General features: G+C 44.4%; 1 protein-coding gene across 1 annotated transcript in view; it reads left to right on the top strand.

Annotated features, from left to right (window-relative positions):
• Window positions 1-23999, top strand: part of ODF3B (outer dense fiber of sperm tails 3B) — a gene marked incomplete in the record, with an annotated part of 59265 nt that overhangs the window by 20070 nt on the left and 15196 nt on the right. The window contains 1 exon segment of the mRNA XM_030216493.1: window positions 5334-5455. Coding sequence (XP_030072353.1) covers window positions 5334-5455 — 122 coding nt within the window.

The raw sequence follows: 23999 nt of genomic DNA, 5'->3' as shown, positions 1-23999 counted from the left end.
CGCCCGGTTGCCAGGACATGCCCTCAAAAAGAGGACATGTCCGAGTAAATCCGGACATATGGTAACCCTAGTACTGGACAATTTATAATCTTCACTTCCTTCGACCCCATAACGCCTGATCCACACCTACCTCATCTGACCACAATATAACTTTGTATCTGCTATCAACCGAATTGGCAAACGCCTCTACGGTACTACGTAAGCCACATTGAGCCTGCAAATAGGTGGGAAAATGTGGGGTAGAAATGTAACCAATAAATAGGAAGCTCAATGCACTTGATTGCCTAGGGCCCACCAAAGGTTTAATCCTGCCCCTTGAGACATCCAGTTGGAGATGTGCTCGGTTCTGGTGGTATTTTACAAAAGGCTCTGCTAAATGTAGAGCCTTTTTTAAAAATACATATAAGGATATGCAGGATGCATGTGTAGTTGCCAGCAGGCACAGTGGGAGCAGCCATTTTACAAATATACATGTGGAAACAATTAGTGGCACAAACTCAGCAACTTCCACATGGAAGTGACACTTCTAACACAGGCAGCTGGCCCATTTTAGACATCTATAGGTATAAATGCTGCCAATTTATGTCCTGAGGCTGCAATCTTTATTTTTATTGTTCATTTTGGGCATGGAAATAAACAACAGGAGATTAAGGAGAATTACTCCCTTAAATCCTTGTGTAAAGTCCTGGTCAAAGTGAGCACCTTTTAAAAATCTATGCTTGTCTCTGAGTTGCTGCAAAACATGTAATCCCATTGTAAAATGGGGAATACCACCATGCCCCCTTAAGTCTCTGCATGGTACGGATCTCCACAGGTAAAGTAGTGGCTTCCTGAAATCGCCATTTATGTGATCTACACATGTAAATACCACTGTATACAAGTGGAAATGTTTTTTAAATAGCCTCCTTGATTTACACCCAGATCAAAACCTTCAGAAACAACCATACATAATGCAATGACCAGACCACAGGTGACAACCATCAGTTGCAAACAAATTCTCTGAAGATACATGGGAACTGTCATCCAACAGCACTGATACGGACAGTTTCTTAGACAGTCCTAGAAAGACCCTTTTGGAATTTTTGGCCTGAATGGGATTTCCAATGTACATACCTCTTACAGAGGCCCCTATTTCTGTCCCCAGAGAAGCTGGATGTGTTGTGCCCCACAGCAGATCAGAGAGGGACTTCCTCTGTTATTTGATCCCTCAGTCAGGGTTCCTTTTACAAAGGCATCTCCTCCCCAAAGACATACCCTTAACTGATACAAAATAAGGGCCGCAAAAATCATGCAGACAAAAACTGGAGACCCCCCCCCCCCCCCCCCCCCCTCCAAGAAAGCCAGATTCTATATGCAGTAAAAATACTGGCAAAAGTAACAGAAATGGATTTTCTTCCATACTCTGCTAAACAGTGGCGTTCCTAGGGGGGCTGACACCCGGGGCGGATCGCCGATGCGCCCCGCACCCCGGGTGCAGCGCCCCCCCCCCCCTGGATGCAGTGCGACACCCCCCCCCCCGGCGAAAGGACACCCCCCGCGAAAGAACCCCCCCCGGGTGCACGCCGCTGGGGGGGGTGCCATGCGCACCTGTCCTCCGTTCGTTCCATGCTTCTTCTCTGCCCCGGAACAGGAAGTAACCTGTTCCAGGGCAGAGAAGAAGCATGGAACGAATGGAGGACAAGCGCGCGTGGCACCCCCAAGCGGCATGCACCCGGGGCGGACCGCACCCACCGCCCCCCCCCCCCCCCCCAGGAACGCCACTGCTGCTAAATACAAAATTAGAAAAGATACGTATTTCCAAAAAAACAAACATCCATGAGTAGCATGTCCTCCTTTCCTCTCCATCCCCTTCTATGTGCTGTATTTCTCCCTTTTCCCTTCCCTCCCCCATGTATGGCATGTCTCCCTCTCATCCACATGCAGCTTGTGCCCCTTCTGTCCCTGTCATCCACATGCAGCTTGTCACTTCTCTTCATCTCATCCACATGCAGCTTGTCTCCTTCTCTCCCTCTCATCCACTCGCAGCTTAACTCCCTTCTCTCCCTCTCATCCATATGCGCTTGTCCCATGTTTCTCCCTATCATCTAGGCAGCTTGACTCTTCTCTCCCTCTCATCCACACGCCCACTTCCTCTCCCTCTCATCCAAGCAGCTTGTCTCCTTCTCTCCCTCTCACCACACAGCTTATCCCCTTCTCTCCCTCACGCAGCATGTTTATCAAATCCCCGCTCCTTGGATGTACCTTACAGCCCTGGTGGTCAGGTGGGGCAGGAGTGATTCTCCTACCCTGCTGCCTATGCAGTCTCCACCCTTCGTACTGAAAATGACTGCCTTGAGTTCCCGCAGAAATCTCGTGAGACTGCCGCTGAAACTTACAGATATTGCATAGGCAGGAGTGTAAGAGGGTCACTCCTACCCCAGCTGTTCTGGCTCAACAACTAGCTCGCAGAATTTTTAAAAATCTAACAACCGGCTCTCGCGAGCCGATGTGAGCCGACTCCAGCACACCACTGCTTCTAAGTATGCGTGCTGTGGGATGTGTGCCCTAATCTTTCCTGTCAATTTTGTAGTTATTTTCTCAACTTTTGAAATTATGTTATAGTCTGTACACTGCTTAGATCGACTAGTTAGTTAGCCCAGGTGGTATAGAAAGTTCTAATAAACTATATACCTCTGTCAGTCTACCTTGAGAATGATTAAGCAGCAGTGGTTCTGGAATCAGCTGATGCGTCAGATTGTATTGATTTTCAGGCATCACGTTTTGTCATTTGCTGAACTGCATGATCACCCTGTGTTGATTAGGATATGTGTATTACCAACCATCTGATATTATGAGAAGGTAGATAGTAACCTGTAGGTTGAGCTGTTTAACATTTAGTTTGTAAGATTGTACTCCCATAATGTGGGTTGCCTTTATGTTGTGATCCAAATTGGTTGCATTATAGACCCAGAAAAGCAAAATATTAATTAAATTAAATTTGGAGGCAGATTTTTTAAAGGATGTACAAATCTGAATTGAGACATTCAGGAGGGACGTCTCAGGACCTGCCAATATAGAGCCTGTTCTAAAATATATCAAAGAATGGACATTTATGTACTGACTAGTAAAAAGCCCCGTTTCTGATGCAAATGAAACGGGAGGGCTAGCAATGTTTTCTTCTGTGTGCATGTGGGAGTGTGTGTGTCCCTGCCCTCTGGCCTCTCTCCCCTCCCCCCTCTGAGTCCTTCACTGTTACAGAGCCAGCGATTTGATTTCCTGCTCTGCTGTTTTCCTTCACTGACTGTGTTACAGAGAGGGCGGGGCAGACACTCATAGGGAAACCGGATATCTCGCCCCCTTAACACTTCCGGCTGGAGGCTTCATAGAACGTTGGTGTTGCTTTTTATATAGAGAGATTATGTGTGGCAGGAGCATTCATGTTATAAACATCTAAAATATCAATGGGGGTCAACACAGCTACATAAGCATGTATGTGCCAGCATATAAATGCTTATGTCAACCATTTTAGAAACACACGTGCATTTTTCATGAAACTGTCACAGTTTTGCTTTCAGGGGAGACATAAATCTCTGGGGGTTGACCTCCTCTAATCCCTCCAGAGGCTCCTGTCCAGATAAATCACTTGTATCCACTTGAGTGCTGATATTTAATGGCTTTTAACTGGACAGTGCCATAAATATCACCACAAACCACCCTTGCACTGCCCAGTTAGTGCTGCGTGGGAGGAGCTTGGTTAGAGCCTGGGAGGAGCCAGTACTTAACCAGTTAGCGGCCATATTCAGACCACTAACTGGTTAAGTAAGCGGCTAAAGTTAGAACAATAAAAAAGCTGGCCTGACTTTAACCGCCAAACTAAACAGATACCAGTCAGAATATTGGCTGGCACCCGGTTAACTTCCAGCGGCAGCATCCTGATCCCCTTCCCTGGCCTAAAGAAAAATTCAGCCCTGCTCCAAGCCCCCAACCCCCACTAGTCCCACTCTCCCCTCTCCCTACCAAAGACAACTTCAGACCCTGTCCAAGCCTTCAACACTACCACCTCTGGTCCTGATCTCTAGCCGCCGAGCTAAACAGGTACCAGTCTGAATATTGGCTGGTGCCCAGTTAACTTCCAGCAGCAGCATCCTGATCCCCTTCCCTGCCCTAAAGAAAAATTCAGCCCTGCTCCAAGCCCCCAACCCCCACTAGTCCCACTCTCCCCTCTCCCTACCAAAGACAACTTCAGACCCTGTCCAAGCCTTCAATACTACCACCTCTGGTCATGATCTCTAGCCACCGAGCTAAACAGGTACCAGTCTGAATATTGGCTGGTACCCGGTTAACTTCCAGCAGCAGCATCCTGATCCCCTTCCCTCCCCTAAAGAAAAATTCAACCCTGCTCCAAGGCCCCAACCCCCACTAGTCCCACTCTCCCCTCTCCCTACCAAAGACAACTTCAGACCCTGTCCAAGCCTTCAATACTACCACCTCTGGTCCTGATCTCTAGCCGCCGAGCTAAACAGGTACCAGTCTGAATATTGGCTGGTGCCCAGTTAACTTCCAGCAGCAGCATTCTGATCCCCTTCCCTCCTCTAAAGAAATATTCAACCCCACCCCAAGCCCCCAACCCCCCCCCCCAGTTCCCTCTCTCCCACAAAGACAACTTCAAACCCTGTTCAAGCCCTCAACACTATCACCCCTGGTCTTGATCTCCTTCTCCCTATCCCTTCTCCAAGACAACTTCAAGCCCTTTTGAAGCCTTCAACCCAACCCACCATAACCACCATAGACCCCCCTTTTCCAGGCCTACCTGAAATCTCCCTGATGGTCTAGAGAGTAATACGGACAGTGCAGTTCTTCTGTATTCCAAGTTGCTTGCAACTTAACCCCAGTTCACAACAGCAACTTCTTTCCTGGGGGAACTTTATGAAAAGCCTGTGGCTAGGTAGAATTCCAAGAGTTCACCAGAGTGTTGATTCAGGATCCTTCCTCACCTTCATCCCAAAAATCCAACACCTCTAATAACGTACCAGAATCTAATTCACCAACTTGCCTAATCTCCTACTAAAGGAGGTAATGAAGATGACCCCTTTCCTCTCCTTATCCTGCAACCATATAGAAATAATGCAATCATCAGAGCAGGGTACTATCCACAATGATGACCCTTCCTGATATAGATTCAGTATCCCCATACATGCCCTTCCTGCTCTTGCATACCCTTTAGATTCTGATGCTTATCCCCCCTCACCATTACCTGGAGACATCCAGAGAACCAATGTCCTTCTTTCCACAGGAATCCCAATTTCTCTTCTGATTCCGATACCATCTGATGCCTCCTCTTCTCCTATCTCCAGGACCAGCAGCATACATGCTTCCCAGCATGTTGGGGCCAAGGGTCGTGAATAAAATCTCTGCTCCCAACTATTCATTGATAGGACGCAGCAAGACTGGGGGCTTCCATCAGGACCTACAGAAGGTGAGACTCTCAAGTGGGACCTTCTTTATAGCAATCGCTTATATATAGTCATTAGTATTACAAGGAGGTATAGTCATTCCATGTCAAGTGGTCAGATTTCAGAGAAGTGCCCTGCTCGACCATCACAGATTAAGATGAAATTTTCTGTGAATATTCATACATGTCCCCAATGAACATTGGTAAAGTTTTACGTTCGCCAATGCAATACTAGCTGAGATATAGTAATCTGTTTGACCCCGTACTGCAGCCTTCTATGGTATGACTCCAAGATTTCATCAACTTTGAGACACTGTATCTCCAGCAATATTTTGTTGAGAGAAACAAAACTTGGCCATCTTGTACAACTTCTTGTGCTCTATTAAACAAAATAATAAAAAAAAATCTTCATGAGCGATTTCCATGAAGAAAACTTGGAGCAAACTTGGTCCGAAAAATTTGCGGCATGAAAAATTGTAAAGTTTGGCTTTTTATATCTCTGGAATTAAAGGTGTGATAAACGTGAAACTTTGCACACAACAACTGATCAACACAAGGTTTTTGAATATAAAATTTCATTCTCCTAATATTTTCCATTAGTTCACAAATTGAGTGTAAAGTTGATGATTTTTGCAAAACACCCAAAATAGGGTATTTTTAGCCCACTTTTACAAAAAAAGACATTCTGGAAACCCTTTTTAATCATTTTCATTAGAAAGAGCATGTTTCAAACCCCTTAAAAAAGTAGGAATGGTTTTTCATCGCTGCCATATAAGGCCCTAGAAATAGGGACAAAGTTGAGGACATTGCTATCACACGCTGCTATCGCAACATCTCATGCATTCTATTATTTTTGTTTTATACAGACATTATTAGTACCTAAATTGCATTGGTTCATGGTGACATTGTCACTACCAGTTCAGGAACTTGAACCAGTAACCCCATCGCCGTAGGGGTCACGCCCAATAGCTGTGCAATACCAGCCACAGGTGGGTTTCTTGGATGAGGACCCCAAGCCTCTAGTTTGGTTTCTTCATCAAGGTTCCAAAGCCTTGTGTGAGTATCTGTCTGGTTCCCAAGCCAACGATTGGGCAGCTTATCCTAGGTTCCTAAGCCTAAAGTGGGTATCTTAAATGGTTCCCAAGCCGAAGTCCGTAATGTTTGTATGAACTGCCAAATTCCAACAATTGCTTATTTATTATTGAATTTACGAGCCACTTTCTTTAGTGTCACTTCTGGGAATTGATACTGGCGGCCTGATAACGTAACTGATGGCGCTGGAAGCACACAAGATGTTATAAAGATTCTTATGTTATGACAGAAACATACAACTACACCTGCACAGTACAGAATCCTATAGCCGAAACATGTTAATGCACGGCATCAATAAGGTACTTACAGAATATTTAATCAATGTCATTAGTGTAGAAGCACCGCTAGTAGACTAACAGATTCATATAGCATACAAAAAATGAATTATACACTTTAAACTTCAGCAGAAATGGAAAGAAAACGACACAATATAGAAAAATGCACGATGAAGTATATGACGTTGCGATAGCAACATCCTCAACTATGTCCCTATTTCTAGGGCCTTATATGCCAGTGATGAAAAACCAACCCTACTTTTTTTAAGGGGTTTGAAACATGCTCTTTCTAATGAAAATGATTAAAAAGAGTTTCCAGAAGGTCTTTTTTTGTAAAAAGTGGGCTAAAAATACCCTATTTTTGACGTTTTTGCAAAAATCATCAACTTTACACTCAATTTGTGAACTAATGGAAAATATTAGGAGAAGGGCGCAAATAATGTACTGTATGCCATAAAGATCAGAATCGCCCATTCTCCACCCATGTGAACGCCTCCTTGCATTTACACACTGTGCCAATTAAGTGCACCTTCACAGAAAACTCTTAGTCACTTTGCTGCCACGTATGCACATGTTTACACTTACCCGTGAAAGTGCTGCTATTATGTACATTTACACCTGCAAGTGGCACGTACATGCGGGCACCCAGTTATATAATTGCCCTTCACATGTATGATGGTTCCTAGGGGTGGAGAACAGGTGGAGCAGGCACTTAATCCTGTACTTTATAAAATATGCATATATGTATCCATCCTTTCTAGCACATACCTGCCCGCCAGTTTCAAAACAGGTATGAATGTGTGTGCCTACTCTCCCTAATTTTATAAAGGCACATATGTTGCCTTTATAAAACAAACTAAAAATACCAAAAAGGGAGTGGAACAGATGATAATAATATAGCAAAAATAATTATTGTGCTGCCTTTATGCCCCCCAGGGATAATTGAACTAGCAAATATTTCAGGGACTTCAGAAACTCTGGCAAAATGACAGCAATAAACTTGCTCACTCACTGCTACAAATAAACCTCTGTTATATAATCATTGGTCCCAGTGGTGTGCTGGTAATTTTTTAACAACAGGCTCTCTCCCCGGTCCACCTCGGCGCCCCCCCCTCCCCCCGTCCACCACGGCGCCCCTCCCGTCCACCACTGCGCCCCCCGTCCACCTCTGCGCCCCCCCCCAAAATTGCAGAGCTGGCTATAGCCAGTGGGTGGGGGGGGGGGGGGGGCCAATGCATTACTCTCTCCAGGAAAAAAAAAATTAAATGATCCCAGGTTCCAATCTAATTCATGTTTAATGTGGGATAAAATCCCATAAATAAGTAAATAAATATAAACTTTTAATGTTGAGCACCTGATTCTCAAAGTGGACATATTCCAAACACTATAATGAAAATAAAATGATCTTTTCTACCTTTGTTGTCTGGTGACTGTTTTTCTGATCATGCTGGCCCAGTATCCAATTCTGCTGCTATCTGTCCTCCTAACTCCGTTTCCAGGGCTTCCTTTCCATTTATTTCTTTTACTTTCCTCCTTTCTTCTTCATTTCTGGTCCTCAGCTTCTGCCTATTTTCTTCATCCATGTGCAGTTTTTCTCCTCTCTTCCTTTTCCCTTATCTTATCTCCTTCCTCACTCTTCCCTCCCCTCCATCTATGTCCAGCATTTATTCTCTCTCCCCTCCTCTCCCCCTGCCCTCCATTCACCCATGGCCAACGACCCTTCTCTCCCCTGCCCTCCATCCACCCATGGCCAGCAGTTCCCTTCTCTCCCCTGCCCTCCATCCACCCATGGCCAGCAGCTCCCTTCTCTCCCCTGCCACCCCCTCCCGACTTGTTCCACAAATTCTCCTGCTTCCTCCCTCCCTCCCGATCAGGTCCCTCACTGACCCTACCTTGGCCATCAAATTCTTCGGGGCAGGCAGTGTTGCCTGCCCGCTGCCATCGCTGACTTTCCTCCGCCGCCCGATCGCGCTTCAAAATGGCCGCTGAGACTTACAGAAGTCTCGCGAGGCTGCCTCTGGAAGTCTCGGCGGTCATTTTTAAAGCGCAAACAGGCGGCGGAGGAAAGTCAGCGACAGCAGCGGGCAGGCAACCCTGCCTGCCCCGAAGAATTCGATAGTCAAGGTAGGATCGGTGAGGGACCGGATCCGGAGGGCGGAGGGAGGGAGAGCCAGCTCGCCCTTTCCAACAACCGGCTCGCAAGTCCGGCCAAAATTTAACAACCGGATCTTGCGAGCCGGAGCAAGCCGGCTCCAGCACACCACTGATTGGTCCCATACTACCACAAATATTTAACTCTTTTTGTTAATGTTTATAATGCAGATAAAAAGGTTTCAGTCTATTTCCCAGTGTCCAAGGGATGCTTATGTAACAGGACCAAATACAGTTCTGATAGCTGCGTGAGAATATCTGAGTGCCACATTGGAATTCCCCCAACGTGGCTCCAAATTTCATCACACAGACTGCTTCAGGGAGAGGCATCTCAACACAATATCTTCGGCAAAGGACTGCAACTTCAAACAGCAACTTCAGCAGAGGATTGCAGCTTCCCACACCCAAACCTGCTATATGAGTGGAAGCATTATTTAAATATACTGGGGCCCATCATCAGCCTGTTATTTACATAATTTTATTGAGAACAAGCCCACAGCCAGTGTAATGCAGCTCATAGTACAGAAAAGTCTGTAACAGTGCATTTCTATTTAGGTTCCTAGTTGGTGCCTGTGTGGTTCCTATTCTATAAAGGAATACTAGCATAGCAAAGTGACATACTGTATGCACCTATAATTTATGCCAACCACAGAGCTGGTGAAAGCGCTCACATCTAAATTGCTGAAGCACTTGCATGAATCATAGTGTTCTATAATTTACAAATGTAACTATAGGGCTCATTTTCAAAAAATGTCCAAAAAGTGTCATAGAGCAGCATTTGGACAAATTTCTTCTCAAAATGTCCAAATCGGTATTTTTGAAATCTATTTTGCAGACACTTATCTATGCAATTCGTTTTCAGCACGTCCAAATCACAAGGGGCCGTTTTGGGGGCGGCCTTAAGGCGTTCCTAACACTTGGACATTTTACAGCCATAATGGAACAAAGCGAAACATCTGGAACTGAAACGTCAACATTTTGGTCTAGACCTATTTTTAGAACAAATAAGGCAACAAAAAGGTGCCCTAAATGACCAGATGACCACTGTAGGGCATCAGGGATGACTCCCCCAGTGGTCACTGACTCCCCCTACCCCCTAAAGATGCGAGTACAAATATTACTTACCAGACTCTATGACAGCTTCAGATGTTATAGCCAGGTCTATTAGAACAACAAGCAGATCCTTGGAGTAGTGTAGTGGTCAGAGATGAGGGGACCCAGGCCCATATCCCACTCAACCTGTTACACTTGTGGTGGAAAGTGTGAGCCCTCCCAAAGTCTCCCAAAACCTACTGTGCCCACGTATCAGTGACCCCTTCACCCATAAGGGCTATTGTAGTAGTATATAGTGGGTTATGGAGGGCTCAGCATACAGTATAAGGGAGTAATGATGAGATGTGTGCCTAGGAGCTTTTATATGAAGTCCACTGCAGTGTCCCCAGGGTGTCCCATTGCTCTCCTCGGTTGTTTGTGTAGCTGGTCTACTGAGTACTGGCTCCTCCTACATCCCAATGGCTTGATTTTCTATGTTTTTCACTTGGATTTTTTTTCCAAAAATGGCCCAAAAAGATAAATGCACAGAGCACGAAAACATCTTGCATGTGGCCAGTTAAAAAAAAAAAAAAAGATAGTTTTTCTGTTTTGAAATTGGCCATATTTCCAATTTGGATTTGGGACGTTTAGTGCAAAACGTCCAACTCCCAACGTAGATGTCATATCGAAAATGCTCCTCCCACACAAAAGCTGTCCATATGTCTTTCCATCTTCCAACTACACGCTATTGCACTTAGGTGGCATTTGATAAGAACAGTGCGTAGCCAGAATTTTGGCGTTTACGTGTGTATTTGTGCACATACATGTATATATGCCAGTTTTCTAATCATTTATGCATGTACTTGGCGCATAAATGTTAGCGCCCACTTTATAGAATTACCTCCAAGAACGCAAATAGAAGATAATGATCTATATAAACTTTTTAAAAAATACTTCAAAAGGGTATAAGAAATATTAAAGAAGTTTCTATGGGCAAAGCTTCATTCCACCCTAAATCCACCAACCAGCAAGGAAAAATGGATCCATCCAGACTGAGTCCAAATAGCAATCAATATCCTCATTCAGCCCACAAGGAATCATCAGTGTGCTCTACAAGTAATCACAAAACTTATGTTCCTCTGCCAAACAATGTGGAAAGTGTGTTGTAGAGCTCCAGGTATGCATCCAGCTCCTACCAGACTAGTCTTAATAGTGTGAGAAGTCCTTGCCACATATATCTTCTTGCAAAGACAAATAATGATATAAACAACAAAAGAAGACAAATATTTAGTGCTTGAGCATAACATGTCATTTTCACCAGTGATCGGATTAGTCCACTGGTTACAAGGGATGGTCTGGGCACAGAAATCACAGTTAGCACTTGAGCATTATCCTGATTCCTCTTGTTGATCATATCTAGTAGATAAGGGTGGACCACCCTATCCTATATATTAGGTTCTCTTATATACGCTATACGTGGTCCAGAATGAAAAATCTGATGAAGTGCCAATATATGCCAAGGTCTCCTTACATTCATTGTTTGGGATGATAAATTGGTATACCTAAGTATACACACAAGATTATCCAGTCATCCTGATTAATACCTGTCAATTTGCAGACTGTATGGATTAGTGAGGATATCCCCTGGATAAAAATGTACTAGCCAAAATTTTGCTTTGAGAGGTAAACTCTTCTAAAAAATGGCACACGTGTTGTAAATGAAGAAACTGACCAGTTGGTAAAACCACTCAAACACTGTGGGGATGGCAACACTCAAATTGCAAAAGATTATTCTCCGAGGACAAGCAGGCTATCATAGCCTGACAGCTGACATCATCCGATAGAGCCCAGTGCAGATGCTGACTACCAGATAAAGAAGTTTCTAGCAGTGTCACACTGCACATGCGCTGGTGCCTTCCCACCCAATGCACAAGCACGGGTCCCTCAGTCTTCGTTTTTGTGCAGAGCAGAGAGGGCGCATCTTTGTGTTCTCCACAAGTGCCAAGACTTCAACATCCACTGGGAGTGCAGTGACATCGAGGAGGTCTCCACCTTCCTCGATATCGGGCACTATGAGTAGGCCCCTGGACCGATTAGCATCGGACCTGACACTGAGGATGCGAATGGGTTTGATGTTGTCCTCTTTGACACTGAAGGACCAAGATTCTGTGCATTGGAGGAAGCCCAAGAAGCATAAGCATCAGTCCTCCTCAACGCATTGCCAGTACCCAAGAAGCACCGGCACTGAGAGGAGCACTCCCCCACCTTGGAAGAGGTGCCGGTGCACAAGTCTCCCAGCAGTCAGGCCCCCGCTACTGCTCAGACACCGACACCTTCTCAGACTTCCTCTCTTCCAGTTGCAAAACGCTCAGGCATTGAGGGCGCTTGCGCCAACTGTGGATCCAACCCGGGTTCTTCTTGAGACTCCTTCCATGCTGGTGCAGAGATTCTCAATGCAGGCACCTCAAAGGGTGTTGACCCCGACACATACAGTACTGCTGTCATAGTCGGGGGAGGAAGCTTCCCCGGAGTCAGAGAGTATGGCTGTACCCCGATGCTCTTCAGGGCATGGACATAGATCCACTGAATCAAGGCAGGCACAGACTCATTCAGTACAACCTGAGTACGGTGAAGAATCTGAATGAACCTGCTCATTGGATTCAGAGGAGGACCCACAAAACTTCTCGGAGGAAGAGTCTTACAGGATACTTTCTGATCCCTCACCACAAAAATCTCCACCAGAGGGTCTTTCTTTCACCAGTTTTATCAGGGAGATGGCTTCTGCCATCCCATTTAAGATAGAAGTGGAGGAAGAGCCTAGAGCAGAGATGTTGACTGTCCTGGACTACGAGTCTCCGCCTAAGGAAGGGGTCACTGTACATTGCACCATATCCTTAAAGATGCTTTAAGAACTGGGAATCTCCCCTCTCATTGCAGGTTACACCTAAGAAGGTGGATACACAGTACTGTATCCAAAATGCTTCCAGATTGCAGAGGGCTTAACTGCCACACCATTCTCTGGTAGTCAAATCTGCTTTCAAACAAGCTATGAACTCCAGGACTCATGCCTCGGCACCCCTAGGTAGAGAGGCCAGGACACTAGACTCGTATGGGAGGAAGATGTTTCAGGCCTTGATGCTCGTTGCCAGCATCCAGTCCTACCAGCTCTACATGAGCCTTTACTTGCAGTCTTTGGTCCTCAGTACACTAAGTTACAGATACTCTCCCATAGGAGCAGGCTGCAGAGCTTCACCAGTTGGCCAGCAAGCAGCTGGAGTATAGAAGATATTTGGCCAGGGGCGCATAGGACTCTTTTGATAAAGCATCCAGACTCTTCGCTATGAGTGTGGGAATTCACAGACTCTGATGGCTGCATGTCTCTGACCTAGAACCAGAGGTTCAGAAGAAGTTGGCGGAAGTTCCTTGCCAGGGTGACAACTTGTTTGGAGATAAGGTAGAGGAGGTCGCCGACCTCATAAAGAAGCATATGGACACCATCCAAACTCTGTCCCTGCACTCTCCAGCTGCATCCTCTTCCTCACAGAGATTTTTGAGTGGGCCTAGATGACAAAAGTTTAGGTTCCTGCTGCCTTCCCACTCTACCCAGCAGACCCAGACCCAGAGTTCTTGGTCTCACCAACCCCATCCTCAGAAGCCCCAGCCAGCGCCCCAGTTGAAGCAAGGGACAAGCTTTTGACTGGCTCCAAGAGAATATAGCCACACTGAAAGTAACCATGCCAGATGACCTACCAGTAGGGATGAGGCTGAATTTTTTCCATCACAGGTGGCCTATTGTAACCTCTGACCGGTGGGTTCTTCATATAGTCTGTCTTGGTTAGGCTCTGCATTACCATCAAAGACGAGCAAATTGCTCACGGAGAGCATCGTCATTCAGCTCTCAGCACAAGTAGGTACTTGTAGAGGACACCTCCTCCCTTCTCCAGGCCAATGTGGTTGAACCAGTGCCACCAAGGAACGAAATGAAGGGATTCTATTCCAGGTACTTCCTTGTGCCCAAGAAAATGGGGGGGATTTTATCTCATCCTAGACCTAAGAGCCCTGAACAAATTACTGGTCAAAGAAAAGATCAGGATGATTTCCCTGGGCACCCCATGATTCAGGAAAACTATTGGCTATGCTATTTGGACTTAAAAGATGCCTGTAACCCCATTTTGATACTTCCCGATCAGAGGAAGTATCTCACATTTTGAATAGGGAAGCACCATTACCAGCATTCCGTACTGCCATTTGGACTCATGCCAGCTCCCAGGGTATTCACCAAATGTTTAGCAGTAGTTGCAGTGTATCTACACAGGCTGGGAGTGTGCGTGTTTCCCTATCTGGATGATTAGCTGGTCAAGAGCACATCTCAGGAGGGAGCATCAGAGTCAATTTGCCTAACCGGGTGTTGGAGTTGCTAGGGTTTGTCATAAACTACCCCATGTCCAGTGCATTTTTTCTAGCAAAAAAGGTGCCAGTACTCAAATGCCAGGCCATCCTTCAGGGGTGGGGTGATCACTGAGGGACCCACCCTACAATAGCCAGGCCCCTTGCAATCAGTCACAAAATCTATGACAAGGCAGAATTGATGTTCATTAAAACTTGGGGACCATGGGTCAATTTTAGCAGATAATAGAAAAGGTGCCGGTACTCAGTACCCCCTCAAAAAAAGCCCTGCCCATGTCCCACCTTCTTCTAGTACAGCGATTGGAATACATAGGAGCCCTGCAAAATACATTGCAGGCTCGGGCTTTTCTTCCACAAGTGAGAGCAGAGACCTTATCAGCACTTGCCTCACAAGTCCGGACAGCACGCAGGTCACAGCTTAGCTAATGTTGAGATTGATGGGTCACATGGCCTCAACAATGCATGTCACACCCATGGCACATCTCCATTTGAGAGAAGCACAGTGAACCCTAGCTTCCCATTGGTCTCAGGCAGCTGGAAACCTAGCGGATGTCATCCAGATTCCTCCAGAGTTAACAAATGCCCTTCTTTGGTGGACAATTCGAACAAATTTGACTATGGGATTACCATTCCAAATTCTACCTCCTCAGAAGGTGCTAACTATAGATGCATCCTACCTAGAATGGTGAGCCCTTCTCCACTTAAATGAGTAACACCTCTTAGTGGAGTCTTTTCTGGAAGCCTCAATAGAGGAGAGTGAACAGTGAAGTGCAGCAGGGATCTGTACTGGGACCGGTACTATTTAACATATTTATAAATTATATGGAAATCAGAACGAGTGAGGTGATCAAATTTGCAGATGATACAAAACTATTCAAGGTTGTTAAAACACATGTGGTCTGTGAAATATTGCAGGAAGACCTTAGGAAATTAGAAGAATGGGCGTACACATGGCAGATGAAATTTAATGTGAACAAATGCAAGATGATGCACATTGGAAATAATCTGAATCAGAGTTACCTGATGCTCTAGGGTCCACCTTGGGGGTCAGTGCTTAAGAAAAAGATCTGGGTGTTGTTGTAGATAATACGCTGAAATCTTCTGCTCAGTGTGCGGCGGTGGCCAAAAAAGCAAACAGGATGCTAAGAATTATTAAGAAAAGGATGGTGAATAAGACCGAAAATACTATAATGCCTTTGTATCGCTCCTTGGTGTGTCCGCACCTTGAGTATTGCGTTTAGTTCTGGTCACCGTATTGCAAAAAAGATGTAGTGGAATTAGAAAAGGTTCAAAGAAGAGCAACTAAAATGGGGATGGAATTCCTTTCATATGAGGAAAGGCTAAAGAGGTTAGGGCTCTTCAGCTTGGAAAAGAGACAGATGAGGGGAGATATGATTGAGGTCAAAAGTGTCGGGGGAGGGTTGGCAGCAGGGGAGGGATCAAAAGTGGCAGGGGGGTCAGCGGCGAGCTAAACTGCCCCCCCCCCACCTCGGGCTCCGGACCCCCCTCCCGCTGAGGTCTGGCTATGCCCCTGTTCCAAAGTTAATGCCTCTGATAATAGAATCCCCTAACAGTAAAAATGTTCTGGTTTGAGTTTCACGCTGCACATCCACATCTAGTAACCAAATTGTTTCAGGCTGATTGAATAACAGGCCTCAACGTTTTAAGTCCCTATTGTCCTAACATTGTTGTTTTTGGTGAGCCTACTAGCTAGGAATTCCCAGCTGTGAGAACGTGATGGCCTTCTTGTCCTCCGAGAAAGCAGATTTACTACTACTACTACTACTACTACTATTTAACATTTCTAAAGCGCTACTAGGGTTACGCAGCGCAGTACAATTCAACATAGAAGGACAGTCCCTGATCAGAGAGCTTACAATCTAAAGGACAAATGTACAGTTAGTCAAGTAGGGGTCATCAAATTGGGGCAGTCTAGATTTCCTGAAAGGTATAGAGGTTAGGTGCCGAAAGCAACATTGAAGAGGTGGGCTTTGAGTAAGGATTTGAAGATGGGTAGGGAGGGGGCTTGGCATAAGGGCTCAGGAAGTTTATTCCAAGCATAGGGTGAAGCGAGGCAGAATGGGCGGAGCCTGGAGTTGGTGGTGGTGGAGAAGGGTACTGAGAGGTTTCGGGCGGGAACGTAAGGGGAGATGAGGGTAGAGAGGTAATGAGGGGCTGCATACTGAGTGCATTTGTAGGTAAGAAGGAGAAGCTTGAACTGAATGTGGTATCTGATCGGAAGCCAGTGAAGTGACCTAAGGAGAGGGGTGATATGAGTATATCGGTTCTGGTGGAATATAAGACGTGCAGCAGAGTTCTGAACGGATTGAAGGGGGGATAGGTGGTTAAGTGGGAGGCCAGTGAGGAGTAGGTTGCAGTAGTCAAGGCGAGAGGTAATGAGAGGTAATGAGAGCCTGTAGCAGGTGTTCTCCAAGGACAGCAGGCCAAGTATTCTCACATACGCTCCTATCTCCCTTTGGGGTTGTATTCTTTAGCTTTTTACAATGACTGAGAGACCTGCACTCACGTGTCAGGCGGGAAGGCACCAGCATAAGCGCGGTGGGACGCTGCTAGAAACTTCTTTATCTCACTAGTCAGCATCCGCACTGGACTCCATCAGAGGACATCACCCAGCTGTGAGAATACTTGGTCTGCTATCCTCACCTGCTACAGGTGAGTAACTTTGCTTTCCTTTCCACTGATTAGTGGTATAATCTCACTACCTGATGATTTTGCTTAATCCAAAAATGATGCTTTATTATGGTCATTCTGCAAATAAAACATGAGATTGTTTAGCCAAATTGAAAATTTTTGTAAATAAGAAACTCTTTCTGAGGGTTTAATTTTTAAATTTGAAGTCTGTGTAGATTTATTTATTTATTTATTTATTTATTTATTTATTTCATATTTGTGTTCCACACTATCTCCATCATTCTAGGTGGAGAACAATTGTCTGTTATGTGCACTCTGGGGGGTTTTCTGTACTGTGAGCTGCATAAAACTGGCTGTGGGCTTCTCCAGATCTCAGTTTTCAGTAAAGTTATTCAAATGACAAGCTGATGATGTCATGTCAGTGCCCTTGCATATTAAATGATGCTTCCACTTTTGGCAGGTTTGGACCTTGGAAGCTGCAATCTTTTGCTGATAATGTTGCATTGAGGTCCCTCTCCCTGAAGCAGTCTGTTTGTTGAAACTTGGAGCCAAGTTGGGAACATTTGAATGTGGCACTCAGATAAGTAACATAGTAACATACTAGATGACGGCAGAAAAAGACCTGCACGGTCCATCCAGTCTGCCCAACAAGATAACTCATATGTGCTACTTTTTGTGTATACCCTACTTTGATTTGTACCTGTGCTCTTCAGGGCACAGACCGTATAAGTCTGCCCAGCACTATCCCCGCCTCCCAACCACCAACCCCACCTCCCAACCACCCAACTCTCTCCCCCCCCCAAGGGCAAGCAGGTCTGCTAAATCCTATGGTTGACATCACCAATGGAGCCTGGCATAGAAAGCACTACACCAAAACACAAAATAGAGGTGGACCATGGAAATCCAAACCAGAAATAAAGAATAAAAAATCTTTAATAAATACAATCATAAAAAAACCATCATAATAAAAAATCCAAAGGTTCAACATGAATTGTTCATGTACAATCAGCAATGACTGTATAAATGTCCACCAGAGGATATTGCAATTTTATCCAGGTACCTGACACAGATCTGTGTTTTGGCAAAAATGCCTGCCTCAGGTGTAACAATCTGATCTGTACAAGTGAACGAATGCAGGTTACATAAGAACAGGGCGTTTTTTTTTTCTAGCAAAAAAGGTGCCGGTACTCAAATGCTAGGCCACCATTCAAGGGTAGAGTGATCACTGGGGGACCCACCCCACAATAGCCATGCCCCCTGCAACCAGTCACAGAATCTATGACAAGGCAGAATTGGTGTATAGAGCCTGAGCTCTTTCATTAAAGCTTGGGGTCCATAGGTCAATTTTAGCAGACAATGGAAAAGGTGCCAGTACTCAGTACCCCCTCAAAAAAAAGCCCTGCATAAGAACATAAGAATAGCCATACTGGATCATACCAATGGTCCATCTAGCCCAGTACCTCGCTTTCAACAGAGGCCAATCCAGGTCACAAGTACCTAGCAGAAACCCAGTTAGTAGCAACACTCTATGCTGCCAATCCTGGGGCAAGCAGTGCTTCCCCCTTATCCATCTCAATAACAGACTATAGACTTTTCCTCAAGGAAATTGGCCAAACCTTTTTTAAACACAGGTACGCTAACTGCTGTTACCACACCCTCTGGTAGCAAGGTCCAGAGCTTAACTATTCTTTGATTGAAAACAAAATATTTCCTCTTATTTGTTTTAAAAGTATTTCCATGTAATTTCATTGAGTGGTCCCCTCTTTGTACTTTTTGAAACGTGAAAAATCGATTCACTTCTACCCATTCTACTTCACTCAGGATTTTATAGACCTCAATCATATCCCCCCTCAGCCATCTCCTTTCCATGCTGAGGATTTAAAGTCCTAACCTTTGTGGCTGACCCTTTCAGCTTCTTTTTAACCATTTTCCTCATTTTGTCATAGTCACCCTTTTGAAAATTAAATGCTACTACAGTAGATTTCCTTAGTTACTTCACTCCATATATCAGCTCAAATTTGATCTTGTTCTGATCACTGTTTCCCAACGGATTCAACACCATTACCTCTTGTACCATGCCCTGCATTCCACTAAGGACTAGATCTAAAATAGCCCCCCCCCCCCCTTTTGTCGGTTCTTGGACCAGTTGCTGAAGCTGTCATTTATTACATCTAAGAGTTTTACCTCCATAGCACTCCCTGATGTAGCATTTATCCAGTCATTATTGGGGTAATTTAAATCACCCTTTATATAATGTTACCCAATTTGCCAGCTTTCCTAATTTCTGTAAACATTTGTTCATCTGTCTGTCTGTTCTGTCCTGGTGGATGATAGTACAGCCTTACCAGTATACTCTTTCCCTTCACACATGGAATTTCTACCCGCAAAGGATTATTATTATTATTTATTGCATTTGTATCCCACATTATCCCACCTATTTGCAGGCTCAATGTGGCTTACAGAGACCTGTTATGGCGTCACCATTCCAGGATGTCAAATACAATTGGTAATGTAAAAAGATTATAGATAGGAGGAGAGATCTAAGCAGATAGTTATAGAAAGATGGTTTTCAGAGCTGGGCAGTTTGGCGAAGTGGTGAGTTAAACTAAGGGTTCTCATTGTAGGCCTTGTTGAAGAGATACATCTTCAGAGATTTACGGAAGTTCCATACTTCGTTGATTGTCCGTTGGTAGTGCATTCCACATTTGCGTGCTCATGTAAGAGAAGGTAGTCGCATGTGTTAATTTGTATTTTAGTTCTTTACAGCTGGGGAAGTATAGGTTAAGAAATTTGCGAGATGATCTTTTGGCATTTCTGGGGGGTAAGTCTATGAGGTCTAGCATGTAGGTCGGGGCGTCTCCGTGGATGATTTTGTGTACTATTGTACAAATCTTGAACGTGATACGTTCCTTCAGTGGGAGCCAGTGGAGTTTCTCTCTTAGGGGTTTTGCACTTTCATATTTTGTTTTACCAAATATGACTCTGGCGGCGGTATTTTGGGCTGGCTGGAGTTACTTGGTAGTCTGTTCTTTGCAGCCAGCGTACAGTGCGTTACAGTAAATCAGGTGACTTAGCACCATTGACTGTACCAGGTTACAGAAGATAGATCTCGGGAAGTAAGGTTTTACTCTTTTGAGTTTCCACATGGAGTGGAACATCTTTTTCGTTGTGTTCTTCGCGTGGGTTTCGGGTGTGAGATGGTGACTCCTAGAATTTTCAGATTATTTGAGACAGGAAGTGAAAAGTTTGGTGTGGTTATGGTGGAGAAGTTGCTTGTGTTATATTGTGAGGTGAGTACCAGACATTGCGTTTTTTTCTTCATTAAGTTTTAGCTGGAATGCATCTGCCCAGGAGTGCATGATTTGGAGGCTTAGGTTGATCTTATTGGTGATTTTCTTTAGATTGTGTTTAAACGGGATGTAAATCGTGACATCATCTGCATATATGTAGGGGTTGAGGTTTTGGTTGGCTAGTAGTTTGGCTAAGGGTATCATCATTAGGTTGAAGAGGGTTGGTGAGAGGGGGGATCCTTGGGGAACTCCACATTCAGGTATCCATGGGGCTGATATTTCCTCATTCATTGTTACTTGGTAGGATCTTGTGGTCAGGAATCCTCTGAACCAGTTGAGGACTTTACCTCCCATTCCGAAGTATTCTAGTATGTGTAGTAATATTCCATGATTAAATATGTCAAAAGCACTGGACATGTCGAATTATAGGAGGAGTATGTTATTGCTGGTTGCGATTTCTTGTTTAAATGAGTTCATTAGAGACACAAGTACAGTTTCAGTGCTGTGATTCGCCCGAAATCCTGATTGAGATTCGTGCAGAATTGAGTATTTGTTTAGGTAGTCGGTGAATTGTTTAGTCACTATGCCCTCCATGAGTTTGGTTATGAGCGGGATGGATGCTACTGGGCGATAGTTGGTTAGGTCCATTGTGCTTTTCTTGGCATCTTTAGGTAGAGGAGTGAGTAGAATGTTTCCTTTGTCCGTGGGGAAGAGGCCATTTTGTAGCATATAGTTTAGATGTTCCATGATGTCTGTTTTGAGTTGTTGAGGGGAGGATCTAATAAGGCTAGTAGGGCAGGTGTCTAATTTGCATTGCGACTTGGCATATCTTCCGAGTGATTGCGAGATGATGTCGACTGAGAGTGTTTCAAAGTTGGTCCAGGTTCGGTCTGCTGGGTATTCCCCGGGTGTGGGGTCTAAACATTCAAGAAGGCTTGCATAATCAGTTTTGTTGGTAGGTATCATAAGTCTCAGCTTTGTGATTTTTTCTTTAAAGTAGTTCGCAAGGTTGGTGGCAGATGGGGAGTCTGTGTTGTTAGAGGTAACCAGTGTAGTATTTATTAGTTTGTTTATAAGTAGGAAGAGTTTATGTGTATCTTTGTACTGTGGTCCGATTTTGGTTTTATAATATGTTCTTTTAGTTTGAATGATGATGTATTTGTATTTTCTTTGTAGTTGCTTCCAGTCTTTAAGTGTGGATTTGTCTTTTTTCTTGTTCCATGCTCGTTCTAATCTTCTGACTTGTGTTTTTAGCTCTTTCAGTTCTTCATTGAACCATGATATTGAGTTATTTCTACGTGAGGTTCTTATTTGAAGCGGTACGATTCTGCATCTGTTGTCCCATTCCCGAAGAAATTGGGGCGAGTCTGTGGGTGTTGTCCATTCATCGTTATAGAATTGTTGCCAGAAAGTTAGCGGGTCTATTTTGCCTCTCGTAGTATAGGTTTGTTGTATTTGTTTTTGTAGTGTGTTTTTTGATCGCCAATAAAGGGAGATGTTTGCTCTGTAGTGGTCGGACCATGGTGTAGCAGTCCATTTTGTATCTACTAGTGTGAGATTTGGTTCTGGAGAGAATTTGTGAGTAATGATGTCTAGTGTGTGTCCTTTATTGTGGGTGGGTTGCATGTTCGGCCAGTGGAACTCCCATAATTGGAGGAAGTCCTTGCATTCGCATACGTTGCTTAGGTCAGTATTCTAAAGGTGAAGATTAATGTTGCCTACTATGAGAAGGTTTTGGGTGGAAACACAAATGTTCGATATAAAGTCCATAAAATGCATTTGGGAATCTTGCCAATTGCCTGGTGGTCTGTAAAACAGGATGAGGTTTAGGTGGCCGTGTAGGGTTGGGTGGTTGATTCTGACTGAGGCTATTTCAAGTTGTGGTAGAATGGACTCGGCTATTGTTGTCACTGTGAATTGGAAATTATAGATAATAGCTATGCCTCCTCCTCTTTTTCCATTCCTTGTCCAGTGGGTGATTTTGTACCCTGGGGGGCAAAGCTCTAAGATTATGGGACCTTTGGAGTCATGGATCCAGGTTTCGCTAATAAGTAGGAAATCGAGATTGTCATTTGTGATCCATTCAGTTATTGTCGTAGTTTTGTTAACTACGGATCTGGCATTTATATAACCCATTTGTATTAGTTGTTGAGGTTGAGTTGGATTTGAGGTTGTGATGATTTTTATCAGTGGTCTGTCTTCTTGGTAATTGAGTTTGTTGTGTCCCTTCTTTCCTTTCTGTTGGTAGTGTCTGTAGGTGGTAGGTTTTCCGTGCCATTTTTTTATTTTTTTTGGGTGGGTGTACTGTATTTGGGTTGTATGTGCGGTCTATGTATAGTGGGAATATTATTGTCCATGAGAGGGGATGTGAGTGAGCAGTGGATTAGGGAAAGACAATAAATGCTTATTAGTAGTTTACTAGTGTTCATGATGGTGTTGGTTTTTTTAGTGTAGCAGGAGTGTGAGTGAGTTGATGTTTGGCTGTGTGTAGTAGTGGTGTGGTGTTATAGGATAAATAGAAAGCATTTATAAGCATTAAAGAGTCAAAAATGCAATGACTTTAGAATTTCATCCTACTTAACTACAGATTTACAGGCATTATATGATTAGGACATCAAATATTTCAATGATACATTGCATTGGAGATAATATCCTACTGAATTACGCAAAATACTGACTAAAGCATCGTTACCATAAGTCATTATCCTGCTATATAGCAGAAGTTCAAAATAGAGCATTCAGAATATCGTATCTTTAGTTTTGCTTACGGGCTGTAGTTTTCTTTTTGTTTTTGTTTTTTTGTTTTTCGGCTCCTGTATCTGGCAGGATTCGGAAGTGGAAAATATAAAGCAGATCGTTGAGAGATAAAAATGATTTTTATTAATAAACTAAAATATGCATACAATAGCCCGACACAGGCCGTGTTTCGCCCTGCTGGGCTGCTTCAGGGGCTACTCAATGATTCTCCACTATCAAAGGAGGAGTAAGATGATAAAAGCAACTGTAATATAATATACAGTTGATGTCTTGAAAAAAACGACTCTCCCAGAGATATTGAAACAAATGATCAATAACATGCGATCAATCAAACAGCCACTTATCTCCCAGAGCGCTCTGGGAGATAAGTGGCTGTTTGATTGATCGCATGTTGATCATTTGTTTCAATATCTCTGGGAGAGTCATTTTTTTCAAGACATCAACTGTATATTATATTACTGTTGCTTTTATCATCTTACTCCTCCTTTGATAGTGGAGAATCATTGAGTAGCCCCTGAAGCAGCCCAGCAGGGCGAAACACGGCCTGTGTCGGGCTATTGTATGCATATTTTAGTTTATTAATAATCATTTTTATCTCTCAACGATCTGCTTTATATTTTCCATCTTGGAGTTTGCAGATCGTCTGCCCCTTTGTTTTCTAGGATTCGGAAGTGGTACCAGGGCGTTGGGAGACAGGCGAGTTGGGTCTCCGGTGGTTCTGCTACCATGCGGGGAGAGGATGGGTGAATCGAGTATCCTCGGGAAGTTCTTTCTCCTTAAGGGTGGTTGTGGGCCTTCCCTGCGCAGATGTCGTACTTAGCGTAGGTCCGTGCGGGTCAACTCGGTTGGTTAGCGGCCGCGTGGCTGGGATAGCCAGGAGTTTGGGCTCAACTCAGTCTGGACGTTTCGCTC

Source organism: Microcaecilia unicolor, chromosome 10 (assembly GCF_901765095.1).
Source record: "Microcaecilia unicolor chromosome 10, aMicUni1.1, whole genome shotgun sequence".
Taxonomy (NCBI): domain Eukaryota; kingdom Metazoa; phylum Chordata; class Amphibia; order Gymnophiona; family Siphonopidae; genus Microcaecilia; species Microcaecilia unicolor.
The sequence above is the reverse complement of the archived record's forward strand: the minus strand, read 5'-3'. Positions and strand labels throughout refer to the sequence as shown.